This window comes from Bombus pascuorum, chromosome 13 (assembly GCF_905332965.1).
Source record: "Bombus pascuorum chromosome 13, iyBomPasc1.1, whole genome shotgun sequence".
NCBI lineage: Eukaryota > Metazoa > Arthropoda > Insecta > Hymenoptera > Apidae > Bombus > Bombus pascuorum.
Window position 1 is genome coordinate 5,624,902 of NC_083500.1, and position 19,353 is coordinate 5,644,254.

Here is a 19,353-nt window from a genome sequence, read left to right on the forward strand (position 1 = left end):
CATACATACATATACATCCACTGTTATATACATATGTATAATTTTTTGCTTTGTAATAAAAAAGTATTATTAAAAAGTTGTGTTGTAAATCCCTTAAAGATGTATTTATTCATTTTCTATGTATTTTATAAACTAGGCATTGAAACATTATTAAACAATGTTAAAATAATAGTACCCTCTTTGTAACTTTGCAAGACGAAGTTTACAATAAAAATTCATTAAGATTGTGGCAATCTACGTAACGTCTAGTAGAACTTCATAAAAAAATTTTCATTAAAAATTTAAGTACTGAAATAATAAAACTTATGGAGTTCAATATTGTCCCTCGATATACATATACATGTGATATAGTACCAATAGTCTTTTAGAAATTAGAGAATGATAATTAACAATTTTTTGTTACCTAGCTATAAAGATTTACTCTTTAATTTTATGTTTAAATGCGTGATAATGAAAGCAATGTGAAAAGGGGTATCTTACTAACACAGATATTTGCTATCATAAAATATCGTGTTGATTTTATGACATCCACTGTCGTATAAATTAGTAATATTTATTTACTTGTTATAATATATTTGATATTTAATACTAATATTTAAAATCAATACCATCCGGTATGAGACAATTAGGATTTATTAAATATAATTTATTTTTTTGTACATATAATTTGTCGAGTTTCATTACTGCTTTCATGAATTGACTTCAATTAATCATTCAGCATATGTTTACAATATGATAAAAGAAATGTTTTCTGTTTCACTTCTTTAAAAAGAAACAGCTGATACACTGGCGTCCCGTTAAATGCATTAAAATTAGTATCAAGGAATGTTAGAGTGTGATTATCAGACATATCTTCTGCAACAATGAACTCAAACATACTATACATATGTTGCATAAAAGGCATTCTCTCTTTGTCTAATATTATCGCTCTGATGCATGAACAGCTTCGAACGCTTTATCTAAAAAGTTCGATATCTTCTATTTACTATGTACAAAGTGTGTGAGTTTTTCAATTTGCTGTTTTGACTATCTCTCTCTTTGAAAATATATATCACATGCCCCGATTTAAGTACCATTTCATTTAAAGTTTTTTTATCATGCATTATTGCATATTAAGGAGACTGGCTAACAACTGTGTAGCAGATGACATCAAACAGGTGTTTCGGGATTGTCCCATTCCTCGGCGTCTTGACGCGATAGGAACCGCACTTGCGAAGCTTCTCGTACCATTAAACTAACAGTGTCGGAATAATCAACAACATCGATGGATCGTTCTCCATCACGTGGTAAACTTTTATTTGAGGAAATTGAGCTACTGTTCTCCTCGCTGCAGTCGTGTTTAAACACGCTATCGGATTGCGAGTGAGTTGGAGTAGATAATTCGGAAACTAACGGCGTGGACTCATCCTCGCTCTCTCCTGGAGCAGGTGAGACAGGTAACGTCCCCATAAGACGATCTTTCAGTTTGCTTAACTTTTCCAAGCTGGAGTTTGGAACAGGGACCGATAAAATTAACTCATCGTTTAAAGTCGACGTTGAACGTCGTTTCTTCATAGGTGTAGAGATAGCCGATTTCATGGGTATATTATTAGCTACATAGTTTTCATCTGTTGACTTAGATCTGAAGGCAGGTCTGGGAGAAGGCGGAGGAGACACAAAAAGCGACGCTGGTCTACTACTGATAGAATTGCCTCCACTCTTTCTTAGCTCTTTACGTCCGAATGAACAAGCCGATCTGGTGCTAAGTTGAGATGTAATACTACGTTGAGAGTTCGTACGTTGAAGATGTACTGTCGACTCGAACGAGCTGTCATCTGACGTCTCTGGTTCATCGTTGACTGGTACCCAGTGTAGAAGTGGATTAGATTGAAGAATCACGTAATCTGTATCTTGAGGGGCCATCGAAATGGATCCTAAAACAAATCTTCATATTATCCAGTTTTTCCTTTTTGGTCGCACGAGATGCATTAAATGTAAGTTGAAAGCTCATCCGTTAAGCGGCGAATGATAAAACATTAAGCATTATAGAAGAGGATTCCTAAATGAAACACGATTAGTTATTAAATTTTTTTTTTTTTTTGATGAGATGATTTAATTGTTCGTAATATTGTTGTGATTTTAAATAACGATATAAAATTAAAGCACTCGATAAGCTTATAGATCTAGTCTAAGAAAGATAATATCACTTCAAGTTTCCAACAGAGTTTTATTGCCATTCGCATTTATAATATAATTATCCAACAATTCAGTTAAGATAATTGTACATGCAGTACCAAAGAACACACGAATAAAGAAGAAAATATAATGATAGTCTTTACTTTGGTATATAAAAAGTTTTCTTGTAGAAGCTTATCTTTCTAAATATACAAGATCTATCAGCATAAACATCCCAAAAAGAAGTGTATTCGTATAACATTCAATGACATTAACAACTAATTATCACAGCCTGTTTTACAAATGTGTTCATTATGGAAAAATACAGTATTTCTGAATGTATGATTATTAAGCATTAGCATTATATTATTTGTGACAGGAATACGTAGAGTATTTTCCATAATTTTAAGAATACAAAATGACACAGTTTTCTTTTTCGCAAGCTATACCATTAATGTACTTAAACTACTATACGAAAATGATATTTTTACTATATCTATGATAACGCATACATCCAAATCACTACCGTAATAATAATAATATATTACAATGAATGACGTTTTTCTTTTTTTAACACAGATATTCATTTTATATTATTTAATTATAGTAACCCAGTCTCTCGTAACGCGTTGGCACATTTTCAAAAATTTGGCACATGTAGAGTCAATAGTAGGATGAAGGTGATAATAATTCTTTTAATTTCTATCATATATATTATACTTAAAATATATATGTATATAAATAAATTAGATTTTTATTGACTGTCCGTTGTATGTAGGTACACCTATCTGTTCATAATACTGCTACGATTTCATCTACGCATGAATATAGGTGGTAAGAAACATTTAAACAACAGTTATATTGACCAAATTTTCCAGCGGAACTGAACCATTGCGGATGATAAGTTTTGTATAACCATCTTCGAATGCAATGAGGTCATATCGATGCTGTACACACATGATACATGATCGAGTTACACAGCTATATCTGATTTAAATTCATTAAAAATTTGTACTGTATTCTAGTACGGTGTCACACTTTTGGTCTGGCTGCGGTGGTTCTTGAACTATAACCAGAGGCAGTGAAAGTGGTAGGGGAGAGGGCTCACCTGCGAGTGAGTCTGATGGTACCACTGCAGAAGATGGTACATCTAATACATCTTCACACGCTTCTTCATTTAAAGTTTGTAATGCACCACATATCATCTGTTCTTCTAAAGTTACCTGAAAAATTTAATTACTTGTTTCGCTATTTGATGTTTTAGTATTAAACTTATAATAGTTATTCATGTGTTATAAAGGAATTAATATGAAATGTTAAATACGATTTCGCTTACCTGGAACTAAAACCGAGCACGATTGTAATGAGAACAATACTTAATTAATTGATTAATTAATTGTTAGAATAAACATACTTCTATGATTTCATTCATATAGAGTAAAGAAGCTTACTTGTTTTTCCATAATAGATTGTTTAGTTTGATCTCGCCTAGGACCATCGGTTCTCGATGTTCCCTTGTCTTTTTCTACATGTGTTGGCACACGTATTGAAGTATTTTGTAAAGCATGATCTTAAATAATAAGAGACAATTTTTATATACATTTGATATTTTATACTTTTATAATATATTACTATTTATATAAATAATCGGTATACGTACCTCCTCCTTTTCGTTGAATTTGTTCCGATCCTACGGTGAATCGAACACTTCGTGAACCTTCTTCTTGTGTGCTAAATGATGAAACTTCTAATTCTCTAAGCGACACAATCACCATACGAAACAATTCCCAATCTCCAAAAGCCATTTTAAGAACCTACAAATAAAGAATTATTATTGATTGCATAATACCTGTCAGTTAAAATCATGGAAGTAAAGCTTACCTTTTTCAACTCCTGTAAATCACAATGCAATAAAACTCTACCATTAATGTTATTCTCTTTAATAACTTGTTTGTACTGTGGTGCTTGATTAGGACTTATACTGTCGATCCTATCAATAAGGTCGCAAATTCCATTTACTGTTAAAGATGATAGTCTTATCTCCAAAATCTCGGACTAAGAAAAAGAAAATTATATAACAATATTGTAGTAATAATAGTCATAGTATCATTATAATATCATGTTATATGTATATGTACCGGTAATGTTGTAGTTGCAGAGAGTGGTTTAACCGTCGGTTCCATGGGAAGTACTTGCCACGATGGAGTCTGCCAATCGAATGTTGGCTGCATACACGGTTGTACCCATGATGTTGATGGTACCGGTACATGTCCTTGTAAACTTGGTGTTTTAACGAGTTTCATTGTTCGATTTGATAAACCACTTTTATTTACACTCCATGATTCACGTGTATTACTAGGTAAAGTCCAAGGACTATACTGTTTATATGGACCAAGTAGTCCTGATTCTTCTTCCATACTCTGTTGCTCCTCTTTTATTTTTTTCTTAATATAAGGATCGAGATTTATTGTGAATGGTAAGAATATTTTCATATCGCTAACAAGTAAACTCGAACGATGGAACGTCAGGAAAATATCTAGTTTCCGTTCATCTCTATCCATTTCTAACAGAGGTTGAACTTCTTTAAGTACTGGGATTTGGGGTCGTATCCTAATGATTTGAAAAGAAACATTAAATACAAACCGGTTATTAAAATGTTACAAAGCATTTATTCGGAAAAGACATACTTATCATAAAGACTTTTCAATGACATGGAATCATCTAAACTATCTTCATACATATCGTAATGAAGAATCAACCAAGACGTCCTAAATGGCCATTGTTCAGTAATATTGATCCAACTAGCTAAATGATACCAATTGAAATCAATTTGGAATGCTTTTAATAATCTTCCTAAAAAGAGGCATATAATATATTAGAAACAAGCAGGACACATAGAAATGAGTGCCTCAGAGATTAGTTGTTTTTATTACCAGTGACATAAACAACATTCATTAATCTTCTCATACTACGAGGATTCACATCACTAAAGTAATCGTCAGTGAGAAGCATTTTATTGAGATCTTGTGCACCGCCCAATCGATTTAAATTGCTACCGATGCTACTTGCGATTGACTCGCTTAATCGTAATTTTCTACTGCCTTTTCTGCTTTGTGGTTTCAACTTTTCATTGCTGTTCATTATAGCAGACTCTGTGCTAAGTCTTCTGTTAGAAACAGAGTGATGCATTGTACTAGTCGCGGTGTAATTTACACTTTCCTCGGCTTCGGTCCACGTAGTTTTTCTACTATGTTGGGCAGTTTGTTGAGCTACTTTTACCTTTCGCAAACCACTGTTTTGCAAATAAAATGGAAGATGCACCATATTACGTAAGTAATCGTGTCCTCCGATATTAGACTCTGTGAATAATCTTCTACTATTGACTTCCACTGCCTGAATGTAAGAAACAAAATCTTATATCATGTAAAAGACTACACATATCGGGTTCCATGAAAAGATAATGAAATATTTTGAGATACCTTGGCAATAATATGTGGATCGATTGCTAATATAACAACAAATGGATAACCGTTATCACTGAATAATGCTTGTATAGCATCTAAAACTAACAACACTTTATCTTGTTCACAACTATCCAGACCATCCACAATTATTACTAATCTGCTTTGTTGTGCCATAAAACTATCTAGGCATTTAACCTGTTTTATTTTTTACAAAAATTTTGTTAAGTACAAAGAACAGTTTAATGAAATTAGATTATTCAATTATTCAATTAATATGTAATATACCATCTCGGTCATTAAACTGACTTCGCTTCTTAGCGTCTGTATAAAACCTTCGCTTTTTAAAGTCTCTAACTTAGAAATGCTGCGCTGTAGGTGCCGTCTTTGAGAGAAAACAAGTGCTTGCAACGTTCGACTCCATGTATATAAGTTTGCTATTATGCTAACAGCTAGTATTAAGGCAACGGTTATCATAATAATGTGTGATGTAACTCTTTCTATTGTTGGCCTGTGATATTAAAAATCGAAAGAAATAATTAATTATAACAATTTTGATTTGATAGTTTTTCTGAGAAATTGTATACTAACTCGCTGTTAGAAATATCGATGAGATAGACCGTAAGTACGGAGATACCAACGAGTAAACTGCAAAAGCAGAATTCAAATATAACTATATATGGTAAACAACAAAGATGTCTCCATTTCCATGTTGTCGTTGATTTATCTGGTTTTGGTCTGAATGCTCTGTAGAGTCGCGTGGATAAAGAACCAAACTCATTCTCAATGGAATCATAAAGCGATCCTACCATTTGTACTACTGCGTTCTCTCCGGCAGCAGTTGTGCCGACTCGGGTCTGGTCAGTAAAATAGAACTTTATGGGTTGAACAGTGATATCATCGTGAACTCGACCACCAGGAGGATGACAAAAAATTACTTGTAAAAGCAGTTTCAATGAATTTAACTTTGTAGTCAGAGCTACCGTGAAATTGTATGGCCAGTACCAATCATATCTACGATTTAAATATTTCATAATTAAATATTATGAAAATACATAGAGTATATACTTTCAATCTTGCAATCTTACCTTTTGTTAGCATACCAGACAAGTATTAAAAAAGTGTACGTAAAAAATATAAGACTTATACCACACGCAAGCCCAACAATCCATGATTGGAGGGCAAGACCTATTGTGATACCCACTAACAAAGATACATGAGTTACTACTATGAATAATAGGAAAGAAAATTGGAATACTGGATCCATCCATTGGCGAGCAAAATTTTTCATTTCCTCTGAAAAAATTATTACCAGTATATGAGTATTTTATGCAATTTTTAATTTAGTTGTTGCATTTGTAAACCATTGCAAATATTACCTCTTAATTTATTTAACAAAAATGATTTTCCTGAACCCCACTTCGCGTAAAGGCCAACAGTTATAGGCGTTGAAAGAGATGGCTCACTGAGGATATCCGCTAACGCACTACTGTACAAGTCGTAACCGAGCATATTTTCATTATCTTCATTGGTATTAAGACGCCCTAAAATGAACATTCAGTTATATTCAGTTGATAGAAGAAAAAAAAAAAAAAAGAAAAAAGAAGAAGAAGAAGAAAAGAGGAACTATATTATGTACTATTGGCTTTATTTAATCTTATTGATTAATGACTTACGTGCACCAAATATTTGTCCAAGAATGGTCTTTGGATGATTGATGTCGATATTATAAGGAGTCTCTCCTTGTCTATTTGGACGGTACAGTAGCTGACTATTTTTTGGATTTCTCAATAGTATCTCAACGATGGCTTTCGATCTAGCTCGCATAGCTATATGTAGTACAGTATCACCTTTTTTATCGGTGGCTGATACTTTAGCTTTTTTGTCTAGCAATATCTGCACGATTTCAGCGTTTCGCGATCGAACTGCCCGTAATAATGGAGTATCACCATCTTTTGTCGCAATTTCTAAATCTGGGTTTGCATTTAATAACAGCTTCAATATTGAAATATTGCCTTTTTCGACTGCTATGTAGGTTGCAGTTTTCTTATCCTAAAATATTTATAAAATCTGAATGGTTGACCTGAGATACTGATTAAAATACATTGCCAAAAATAATGGAGTCGTTTTGGACACAGAGATAAACGAAAAATATTTTACACTTAAAGGTAAATAATTTTATTTGTGTAAAAATTAAATACATAAAGTAATATATGATTGATATTTGTACCTTGCCGGCAATGTCGACATCAGCATACTTTTTTAAAAGAGATTCAACCACTCCTCTATGACCGCCTTTCACAGCATGAATTAAATTTGTATCACCAGCCCTATCTTGAATGTTCACATAAGCACCAGCATTCAAAAGAGCATTTGCTATTTCGTGATGCCCCTCTCGGCAAGCTATTGCCAGAGCTGTGCATCCATCTTTATCTAACGCGTTTACGTTTGGTTTATGTTCTAAAAGAAGTAGCACCACCTCCAAGTGATTCCCAAGAGTGGCCACTAGAAGAGCTGTCCACGAGTACTGCAGTACAAAGTTTTATTAATTATCTGAAAATTTCATTGAGGGAAGGGGAGAAAGAAAGACACAGAGAGATTACTTTAGAGATGTAAAATACATCACAAGTTCATATAACTGATCTGTAATCTTTTCTTTGCAAGTACATAAAAATGTGTAGTCTAATTATCATTTATATAAAACTAAAGTCTTACCATGCCAGCAGTATCGACATTAGCACCAGCTTTTAGAAGAGTATCTACAATTTCTACGTGGCCTTTACGCGACGCCCACACCAACGCTGTAGTACCATACTAAAAGTTGAAAAAATGCATTAACACAGACTTCTCTGACAATATAAGTCGCAGTATGGATTTTTCTGTCTCTAGTTAATACATCGTACGTGAACTTAAAAGATGGTAAATATAGATTACCTTGTCACCGACATTGACTTTAGCACCATGAGCAATAAGATCCTTAACAATATCGGGGTAACCCCTGCCTGCGGCCCATAACAACGAAGATATGTGAAAGTTTCCATGTGCATTGACGTCAGCTTCTCGTCCTAGTAGCATCATCACCGTCGGTGACCTACCCTTATACGTCGCCCACATAAGTGCAGTCCACCCTCCCTAAAAATAGATTATTCCCTCTTCTTGCTATTTGTCCGATTTCTTTATGATTATTAAATATTTCATTCGTAACGAAATGAAACTTTAGAGAAACTTTAAAACATGAAATTAGAATATATAAATATAATTAATGGCAGAAAAATGTTGTAAAATGTGAAAATAAAAGAGTGTAGGAAATTAATAGATGAATAAGGAAGGGATCCGTGTACTTAAAGTACTTAGAAAGGAATATCTTCAAAGGGAAAATCTTGAAAAGAAATAAATTTTTCAATTTACAAAAGTTTGAGTTGTTTAATGCAAAAGTGGTGTAAGCCAAAAAAGTTGATTACTGGATAATGAAGGATACAAGGACAAAAAATTCACTTATTCTGCTATTTACCGAGAAACTAATGAAGATTTACACAACTTCTGCACAAAAGAGAATAGAGGTTTTGCTTTCGAGATATGCTATTCAACCAAATAGACAAAGATTTGACTTACACCACTTTTACATTAAACGACTCATTTAGAATAAATCTCTTTTATCTTTCAAAGATCTAAAAGAAACATTTAGTTTCTAAAAATGTAAAATAAATATTTTAATTTCTAAAAATTTTAAATAAACTTTGTTCGCTAGATATTGAGAAATTGCTCTCACTTTATAACTAATAAAAATATATTAAAGAATTAGAGACTTTACCATGTCTCTGTGTTCCAAATCGGCGCCATGTTCAAGTAATTCAAGGCACACATCTGTGTGCCCTTCCTTGGCCGCACACAATAACGCCGTCCAATTGTCCTCAAAAAATTAAATTGTTTATACAATAGGCAGGAAAAAGACATATATAAAATTCAATAGATCATATAACACATAATACTAACTGCGTCCTCTGCATTAACATCTGCTCCATGATTGATAAGCTCTCGTACAAAGTGTATCTTCCCCTTAGTTGCTGCAAGGATGAGGGCTGTACTACCATTCTATTGTAAGAACAAAGAAATCAATTATTTAATATCTGATTATAGATAAAGCCAAATCTATTAAAAAATGATTAAAAATCTTTCAAAATTAGCATAATTAAAAGAAGAGTTAAATCATTCAAAGGGATGAAAAGCATGATATTAAGGAAGTTTCGACCAAGATTACTTTTAACGAGATCTTAATCTTTACAGAAATATGGAAAAACAAATTCAGAACGGAGTCGAACTATACAAACACGTGCATAAAACAACACAAAAGGAATTTTCCTTGAGGTTTCAAGATCATTTGTGCTTTCAATTCTCATAAATTCGTGGAAAAATAATTCAAGACAGAGTTAAACTGTCTAGACACATGGATAAAATAACGTAAGACAAATTTTCCTCCCGACGATTTTTCCTTCAAATTTCAATCATTTTTTAAAATGGAATTGTACATTTATAAAGTATGATAAGGAGATATCTTTAATTTATAAACATTTTAAATATAATATTTCCGACAGTGGGGGGGGGTACGTTTCTCCATGAAGCTGATGGAATTAAAAAATATCTTAATCCAAATGGAAATGGTTATTTTAATAATGTTACCTCGTCTCGGTCATCGATCAGTACTCGTTTGTTTTCGAGGAAGCTTTGAAGACCAGCGAGATTATCGTCTGTGATATAGCTGGTGAGAGATCGGTAGCAGAGTGATACCATCGAGTCAGTCCGATGCAAGGTCTGTGAAAAAAGTATCAACTTGTTAAAAATGAGCAAAAGATTATTTGAGACTGACCTGTCACGTTTTTATTCGCTAATAGAAAGTCTCAGAGCGTAGCGAATTAATTGCTGCATAAGTAGTAAGTGAGGAAACAGTCGGCGGAAATCGATACTTGGATAACTTGCGTGTGACATTTAAATTTAATATATAATGTATTTACTTCTTCTAAAAATATAGAAAATTAAATACTTGATATTTAAATGTTATATCTACTCTATTACTTAAATTTAATATTAATCCTCGATCAATAATGTTGATTTATAGATGCTTACAAAAATCTCAAGTTTAAAATATTTAAATTAATTTTCAATAAATCAGTGTTAAATATTCCAATCCAAACTGTTGTCACAAAAATATACCGTGTCTTACGAATTTCGTAATTGTACTAATTTGCCTCTACTAAACTGCGCAATATACGGAACAATTAACACTTGACACGAGATCAAATGCTAAATGCATAATAGTTTACACGACACAGTTAACTTAGTTTTTTAAGAAGTAAATAGAAGTAATGGTTCGACCAAATCAATTACCAGAGTAAAGATTTACCGAGAACATCTCTTTGAAGCCCCAAGTAAAAATAATACAATTTAGTATTTTAGATATTATAATTTAGTATTTTTAACATAAATAGATTTAGTATATTTATATACTAAATTATATAACATGTATATTTAAACTCCTTAATTTTTCGGTCTTTCTATGCCAAGAAAGAAAATTACACAAATTGAGAAGTTTTTAGGCCAATTAGGGCTACTTTTATTTAGAGCAGGAATCGTGGAAAATGTTTCCGTTGTCCGATTGGAGAAAACATGCGGTTGTAAATAATTTTCACGATTCATGGGCGCGGCAAGTATACGTAGAGCTTGTACATATTTCAGAGGAGCACAATAGAATATGGGTCAGCGATAACGAATGAATCAGAACCGGTGGAAATTGAAACGCAAGTAGAAAGGATAAGATATAAATGGAACCACGAACGTCGTTGCACAATAGTATTAGGTTGTCCGAAAAGTTTCTTTCGTTTTATAAGGAAATAATAGACGCACAATGTTTTTTGTTTCATATTAGTTTATTGAATTATGCACGAATATAATAATAGAAATATAACGAAATGGATCATACCTAATTCAATAAAATAATATAAAACAGAAATTGTTGTTCATCTATTATCATCTTATAAAACGAAAGAAACTTTTCGAACAACCTAATTTTAGACGACAATCATGTAAAATCTCAAATCTTTTCTCCAGGATAAAAATAAAATTTCAACAAAAATATCTTAAAACTATTTTGATACATATACCTATTCATTTAGGTTTATTTATATATTTTATGTTAAATATTTATCTAACAATAACATTTTCAAAAATCGAAGCGCACAAATTGTATTTTTGCAGGAAATTAGCATCTTCTGTGTGCGAAAAACAGTAGATACATACATCAAACCTGGAGCTTGTTTACAAGGTTGTTAATTGCGCGGTTAATACGCCATGAAAACAAATTAACACTTCAAGCCTTGATACGATTAATAATATTATCAGCGATGATTTGCTTTCTGATCGAAAATAGATTCGAAGTAATTATTTTTTCGCAACAGTCGAATGTTAATAGTCGTGAAATGGTGATGAAAAGAGAATTTATATAACACCTTAAAAGCTGGGACCTTAAAAAAATTTTTTATCTTTTTTAAAATAGTAAAAATAATAAGCTGTTAATGCGGTTTTGGTAAGATATGTACATATACATTTCCATTCACACATAAGTTTGATCAATCCATGCGAATCACCTTGATTGTTGGAACGCAGACCAGTATTGGATCCATCTACCCTGATAAAACACCGTGACTCGTGTTTTATATCATGTTCTCAATGTTAATTCCGTTTACTCACGGACGAATGCGATATCGTTATGAATACGTACCGGCGACATCGATTTTAAACGAGTTCAACGAAATCTTATTATACAACTTACGTTTTATAACTTGCGTGCTATTCAATTAAATATCTATTCGCATCATTCAAAAACAAAAAAAATTAAAAATAAAGAAACGTCACCTCCGAAATATTTACTCTTTTACTGTTCAAAAGCTTGAGAAGTTTGAGATTCTGATTAATATATTAGTCCTACAATACAGTAGAATTCCATTTATGTGAACTTGTCGGAGGACAAATATTATTTTTTGTTCACATAATAGGAGTTCATGTTCGGATAAGTAAATTTAACCAGCAGAAATTCAGTTAATCGAGTACTAACTAAAATTTCGCTGCAATAAATGAAGTTTTATCGTAGTTGCTATCTAAATCTTTATAGTAGTTTAGACCTTGACTTGCATTTTATCTGAATTGGCTACAATAAATTAAACGAGCAAGGATAATACATTAAACGAAACCTTGTAAACATATACAGTACAAAAGTATGGAATTACTTCTCCACTTGTGTCTATATTGAATCACCTATTAATTTTTATAATTAATCTAAAATTAATCCTACAAATATGAATAGTAATGTTCTTTATTTCAATGAAAATTTTAACCAAAGAATTTCTTAAGTAGATACGAAGATTTCAAAATTGTAATCTTTCTTTAAATTCTTAATTTCTATGACACACATAGTGAAGTTTGTGACAAGCATAAATCGCAAAATTTTCAAACAAGTGATGTTGAACTGGTTAAATGTAATGAGAATGTTTGAAAAGCTTCGATAAAATAAAACATAAATCGTAATCACGCAATAGTCATTAATTATCATTTCATCAAAGACGTTACAAGAAATTTATGTTCATTACTGTGCCAAAAGTTTGAAATGAGCGATACAGCGACGAGTAATAGAATTAACGAGATTACAAGCCATTCAAAGATACCAAACACTACTACCAGGAACGATGATTAATGACCATTGACCGTGACATTGTTAAAGTATCCTTCCTTGAAATTTCACGATCTAACATGAGTATCAGTGCCACTGGAATATTTTATTCCTGTTCAATTATTTTATTTCAGCAAATGCTTTAGATAATCTGTAGCCAACGATTAAATATTTCTTCTGAATTCAATTAAAAAAAAGTGTCAAAAAAGAAAAACAAAATAATTGTCAATAAAAAAAATATAAGAAACGTCTAAATCCAAAGTATTAAAATAGACGACTGATTTGATCAAGCACGATTCCGTTAGATCTTTTATATTAAATATTTATAAAAGAACATCCAAGTATCTGTCCTTGATATCTTCATTCAACGTAAAAGACGTAGAACATATAATTCGATAAGGATATACACAGATAACAGAGACACAGCAAATACAATCACTGTAAACCCTCTTTCAGACGTTGTTCAACAACGAATTATCCATCCTAGTATTTGCTCTTAAAGCGTTCGTGTCACATTTCTATTTCCATCATTACTTTAAAATCGTTAAAAAATTTTCTCAAAATGAAATTAGACACCAAAATCAGATTAAACTCACACGCAGTAATAAGCGTAAATGTTAAAACACCAAGAGGATCCTGAGAAAGCTTATGACTATTGTAATTCCTCTTTCAAATATTACTTAACGACGAATCCATCCTGGCATCTCCTTTTCAAACGTTCGTGTCGTATTTCCATTTGTGTCATTGCTTTAAAATCATTAAAAACCTTTCTTCCTTTTAAACAAACTCGATTTTCAAATAAGGTGGATTAATGTCATACACAGTAGTAAGCGTAAATGTTAAAACACCAAGAAAGTGCTGAAACAGCTTCTTATTAATGAAAGCGGTTCCTCTTGCTTGATAAAAACATTCAAAAAATAAAACCAGCTGATCTAATCTTGAAAAACACAGCTTCTACGATCACACAGCTTCTTATTAATGGAAGCGGTTCCTCTTGCCTAGTAAAAACACTCGAAAAGAAAACCAGAGTAAAACGGCGATCTAAGGCAGCGACTAACCGTTTGCGAGTGTCTGCGAATTCCAAAGTTGAACTTCCGGCCAGGTTCACCATCGGTGGCTGGCGCGGTGAACGTGAATGTGGGTACATGAAAATACGGGAACACGTGATGATGATGATGGTGATGATGATGATGATGCGAATGATGGTTCGGATCCTCCTCTTCGCCTTCTTCCTCGCCTGAAATTGGTTGCGACGCAGGTATATGAAGTCGAAGGAATGGTAGCTTCATCTTCAATCCGGTTACTCCGCTTCTTTCTGGTATCTGCTCGCTGTTAGACGAAATGTTCGACAGTTCGTTTCCATTTGATGTGGGCAACAAACAGTTTGGAACACCTGGATAAGCGCTGGCCAAGCTGGGAGCTAAACTCGAACAAATCGCAGCATTCGCTATGCTGGATCTTCTAATAGGATTAACGCTGGTTCCTGATAAAACATTTTGATAGTTGGCAGTTCCTGGTTTTTCTCCCGAATCTAGATCTATGTTCATAGCAGGCAATGTCAATCTTCTTTGCGTATTCCTCTGATTGACTTCTTCTTCTGAATTTGTACAATTTACATCATTTTTCGGAGTCTTGATGGAATCTTGCCGAGTTTGAAGAGGATCTTCTAACATTTTGGATGGATAGGTGTTTTCCAGACTGGAGGAATTATTGGAAAACGCGGACATGGCTTTGTAATAACGTCTGATTAGAAGAGGAGAAACAGAGACTGCCGAGGGAGGAACTGCTTTAATAGATTCAATATTTGGATGAGTAAGAATCTGCGAGGCCTCCTGGATTTCTGCAGTTGTCACTGATTGTGCTCTTTCTCTCGGTTGATCGAGTAATCGTAAATTTTGTAATGTTACGTCTGTAGGATCTTGAAGACTCCTCTTGCGTTGCGTGGAAGTATTTAAACTGGAAGATTTGTAGGTTTCGTACGAAGAAAGAGATCTATGGCGTTTAAGCTCTGAAGGATTCGATGTTTCGAAAGAAAGAAAATTCGAGGTCGAGCCGCGCTCCAATTTCTTTGTCAAATCTACATTCTCGTAGGAACTTTCATTGATGATATACTTGAACTTCGAGCAGAGAATGCCAAAGTTTTGGTCCGGACTGATCGATCGCGGCGAGTTTCCGGAAGCGGAGATTTCATAATTTTCGTTAGGAACTTCGCTGGAAGCAACCGAAAATCGCGTTTCACTTTCCAAATTATCGCTTTGCGTCTTTTCAATCTTCCCACAGTTTTGCGAATCATCCGACAAATTTTCATCGTTTGCGAATTTATCGATCCTCTTCTTCTGGCTAATCGATTCTCTCGAACCAATTTCTTTGGAAGGTCCACTATCTGATCCATCAGAATCTTTCGAAGTTTTGAACTCTAAGCCTTGTACCTCTCTTCCCTGTTCGTTCAAAGTTTTATCGATAAATTTCTCTAACAAAATTTGTTGTTGGCCGACTGATTCTTTTGAAGATCGTCCCTTTGAGTCACCAGAATTTTTCGACGACTTAGATTCGAAGCTTTGTGCTTTCTTTTCCTGCTCGTTCCAAGTTCTTTCTACAAATTCTTCTGATAAAATTTCATTGGCTGTTTGATCATTTGCAAACGAACGTTCTCTGTTGATTGGAAGATCTTGCGCTTGTGATTCTTGCGACGCAACCACTATTCCAGAATCCGCCTCAATCGTAATGGAGAATCTTCTGTCGGTTTCTCCAGCAGCATCTTCCGTTTCTTTGTTCTCTTCGTCCTCTTCTTCCTCGATGCTGATTCGAAAATGATGTGTCGCGATCTTGAAACGATCGTCTTTGGCCTTCCGCATTGCATTCTTTCCTCAACGTGCTTCGACGATACTCCAAGATAAAGCTTACTATGGATAAATACGTGGAAAATTTACAAGATTCCTTTCTTTCTTTTCGAAAGACAAAGACTGTGGTTGTTTGAGATATTGATATTTTTAAGCATTTGGCCATTTGTTCAAATATTGGAATGGTGTCTTTGACCTATAATTCTTCTTTTATCGAATCGCGTTGATAACAGAAAGTGTGAATATTTTTAAAAATATTTGAGTGTCGTGTGGATAGAAATTATCACGATTGCAGCGTGCTCGATAATAAAGATACGAAGTAAAAATAAAAATAAGAGAACAATAGAAGCAAACAGTTTGGACGGAAAGTCGTTAGGAGATTTTAATTTTGAAAAATACTAAATAACTGATGTCCTACATTCTAAGAACTTTTGTTTCGTATGTGATGTTGCTGATGTCGCTGCAAGACAGTTATTAGAGATATGTATTCTGGGAATAAGAATTCTAACGATTTATATTATCGAGATGAGTCATAATTTTTTATAAAATCCTACTTTATGAAACTATTTCGTTGAACTGACGAAGTATCATAAAATCGACCGAGAAATAAGGTCGTAAAATGAGTCGCTGTATCAAGGACAATGAAGGAAAGTTTAATACGATCAAGTACTCTATATTTTATCAATCTCTACAATTCTATCAAAATCTATAATCTACCATATATTATAAAAGACAAATCCTGCAGAATTCAATATACGATGAAATATCCTCAATTTTAAATTATAAAAGTTAAATTCTATAGAATCCAAAGCACAGTAAAGCAGCTTTCGTTTCATCCATGTTAAATCATAAAGGACACATCTTATAACATCACAAAAATACAATAAAACATGCTCCATCTTATCGATATCAACGAATGAAAATAAAACCCTACAGAATCCACGATGCAATAAAATATACTCAATCTCATTAACTTTGGTAAAACCCTGCAGTAACCAAAATAAAAAGAATTACATATCTTTCATTTCATCAACTACAATTCAGATTCTAGAAAATTCAAAATAGACTAGATTAGAACAGAAATAGAACGAATTATCTTCCATTTCATCAACTACAACTTAAATTCTATATAGTTCTAAATAAAATGGAGAAGGAAGAATTCATAAACTATTCTGAGAATAGTTAGAATTCGACAACTATTCTTCACTCGATCCACTTAAAACCACATTCAATACCGTAAAAAACCGACCCGCGACAAGTTAGCGAGCCTGAGCATCCTTTCCAAATTTTTCGTAGTCATCCCTTCCTTCCTGTCTCTTCTTCACCTTGTCCAGCACCAAGAGCTCTCGGAACCAATGACAAACGCGTTTATCTTTCTCTTTATGTATAAGTATATCTAATGCACGCGGATCTAGCCAGATCTAGCGGAACGCGTGCGATCTGCGACGCCAGCAGATCGTTTAAGACCATCGTCTGGCAAATCGTGCGACATTTATATATCCGACGTGGGATCTTTAAAGTCGTGTACACAGTCGTGCGAGATCGTGTGTAACATCGTGTGCTCTCTCCACAATTGTGTTTCATTGAAATCATTATTCTTACTATTTGCTCTCAAAAAAGCATAAATAAAATCCGTGCCATTTGAAGCAAAACCGAGTTTTGCCGATTTTTATGTTCCCAAGGGATCTCACGAATTTCTATGGTTCGCGCGTCACGAGCTCGCAAATATTTGAGCCGTTTATTTGAGCCAAATTAACACCGTGGAACTGATAAAATTATATCAATCGAGTGCTTTGGTACTAAAATTTTCGAAATGTGAAGATAATCCACTTTGGCCTGTGAATGGCTCGTTTATTAGATATTATCGCGAAACGAAGCAAGGAGGAACTCGTAATTGGAGAAGAACATCCAGGAGGAACGATCACTAAGTCTATTGGAAGAGTAGTATGACGCATGATCGTTAGGTTGAGGACATAAGACATCACTATGACGTAACTGGTAAGTTGATTTAGTGGCTTACGACTTACGACTGACCGTCGTAAATTTCAATTGATTATGTTACGATAAACGGAAGGTTGATGTTTAAGCGATAACGAAGATCTTCGTTCCTGATGAGAAGATTTTGTGTTTGGCGCTTTCTGATTAATATTTGGTGCAATCTAGGGTAATATTAATTGTAAATTAGCTCCTCCGAGTTAATATTTACGTATTGGTTGATATTGGCTAGAGTTGTTAACAATTAAAGAGTTGTGTATGTTCGCGGGCATCGAAATTAATCCTATTTAGATATCATAGAAAGAAGATTGTCTGTAAATTTCATAGTTAGCTAAATTTTATAGATTATGATCTTCAAAAGATCCGATAGACTTCCGATAGATGTTTTGTCTGATCCTACAAATTTTTAATCGACTTCCAATACGTTAGAAATACACAGGAACCGATCGAATAATCTGTAAAAAATTTGTAAAAGAAAGTCGAAAATGTAGAATCAAATTTTTTCACAAGACGCTTTGTTTCAAAGAAAATTAAATTTGGAAATTTATCATACGCGCGTACTAGGTCGATTCTTAACTAAACATGTTTAAACTCTATTTTTATGGAAATAAAGCCTCAGACGGAAAGATTTTATTCTACATTTTCGACTTTTTTTTGCATGTAAAATAATCTCCTGCCGATTGTTTGGTCCTGTCCAGTCCAGAATCAGTGATGATTAAGTACACTTGAAAAAATTTTCAAACTCCATTTTCTCTATAACTAAGTCAAGAATAAAAAATTTTATTCTATATTTTTTTCTTATTCATCAACAAGGAATCACGTCGTGTCCGCTTTTACATGTGATTCGATCGGACCCTGTATATATATATATAAAACCAATTATTCTGTATATAAAATCTATATAATTATAGAAATTATCGTATTTTTGAGAGAAAAAGAACAGGTTGGCAATTGATAGATAATTCATTATAAAAGAATTTTTTAATTCTTGAACACATAGTGTCGTCACTTAATAGCATGGCATTTGTATTTATATAGAACACGTGTTGTACAGTTTGTTCAAATGTAGTTATACTATCAAGGTACATATTGAGTATCGGTGTAAACGAATAAATGATGTGTCACAAATAAATTATTTTTTTATTTTATTATCTTCCGAAATATCTTATTGTTGCGTCTTCTTTTA

The 19,353-nt window shown here is 33.3% G+C and overlaps 1 protein-coding gene and 1 long non-coding RNA gene across 10 annotated transcripts in view; one reads left to right on the forward strand and one right to left on the reverse strand.

The window, feature by feature from the left end:
* Window positions 1–615: 615 nt before the first annotated feature.
* Window positions 616–19,353, reverse strand: part of LOC132913118 (kinase D-interacting substrate of 220 kDa) — a 43,198-nt gene continuing 24,460 nt past the window's right edge. For 5 of the 9 annotated variants that reach the window (XM_060971104.1, XM_060971101.1, XM_060971100.1 and 2 more), the window contains 20 exons: window positions 10,293–10,424; window positions 9,609–9,707; window positions 9,427–9,525; window positions 8,550–8,747; window positions 8,331–8,429; window positions 7,846–8,142; window positions 7,292–7,667; window positions 6,995–7,159; window positions 6,704–6,911; window positions 6,207–6,629; window positions 5,904–6,126; window positions 5,634–5,813; window positions 5,088–5,547; window positions 4,842–5,007; window positions 4,293–4,764; window positions 4,036–4,209; window positions 3,815–3,968; window positions 3,606–3,724; window positions 3,263–3,377; window positions 616–1,913 (listed from right to left, as the gene is read on the reverse strand). In XM_060971104.1, the coding sequence (XP_060827087.1) occupies window positions 1,150–1,913; window positions 3,263–3,377; window positions 3,606–3,724; window positions 3,815–3,968; window positions 4,036–4,209; window positions 4,293–4,764; window positions 4,842–5,007; window positions 5,088–5,547; window positions 5,634–5,813; window positions 5,904–6,126; window positions 6,207–6,629; window positions 6,704–6,911; window positions 6,995–7,159; window positions 7,292–7,667; window positions 7,846–8,142; window positions 8,331–8,429; window positions 8,550–8,747; window positions 9,427–9,525; window positions 9,609–9,707; window positions 10,293–10,403 (4,902 nt within the window). In that variant the 5' untranslated portion in view covers window positions 10,404–10,424 and the 3' untranslated portion in view covers window positions 616–1,149. Of the gene's footprint in view, window positions 1,914–3,206; window positions 3,378–3,490; window positions 3,530–3,605; window positions 3,725–3,814; window positions 3,969–4,035; window positions 4,210–4,292; window positions 4,765–4,841; window positions 5,008–5,087; window positions 5,548–5,633; window positions 5,814–5,903; window positions 6,127–6,206; window positions 6,630–6,703; window positions 6,912–6,994; window positions 7,160–7,291; window positions 7,668–7,845; window positions 8,143–8,330; window positions 8,430–8,549; window positions 8,748–9,426; window positions 9,526–9,608; window positions 9,708–10,292; window positions 10,425–14,390; window positions 16,236–17,407; window positions 17,897–19,353 lie in introns of those variants that run through there. The other 4 variants (XM_060971103.1, XM_060971105.1, XM_060971096.1 and 1 more) reach the window with 4 other exon arrangements.
* Window positions 1,831–2,916, forward strand: LOC132913143 (uncharacterized). The gene is made up of 2 exons (XR_009659331.1): window positions 1,831–1,973; window positions 2,762–2,916. It is a non-coding gene; the product is annotated as an uncharacterized LOC132913143 (long non-coding RNA).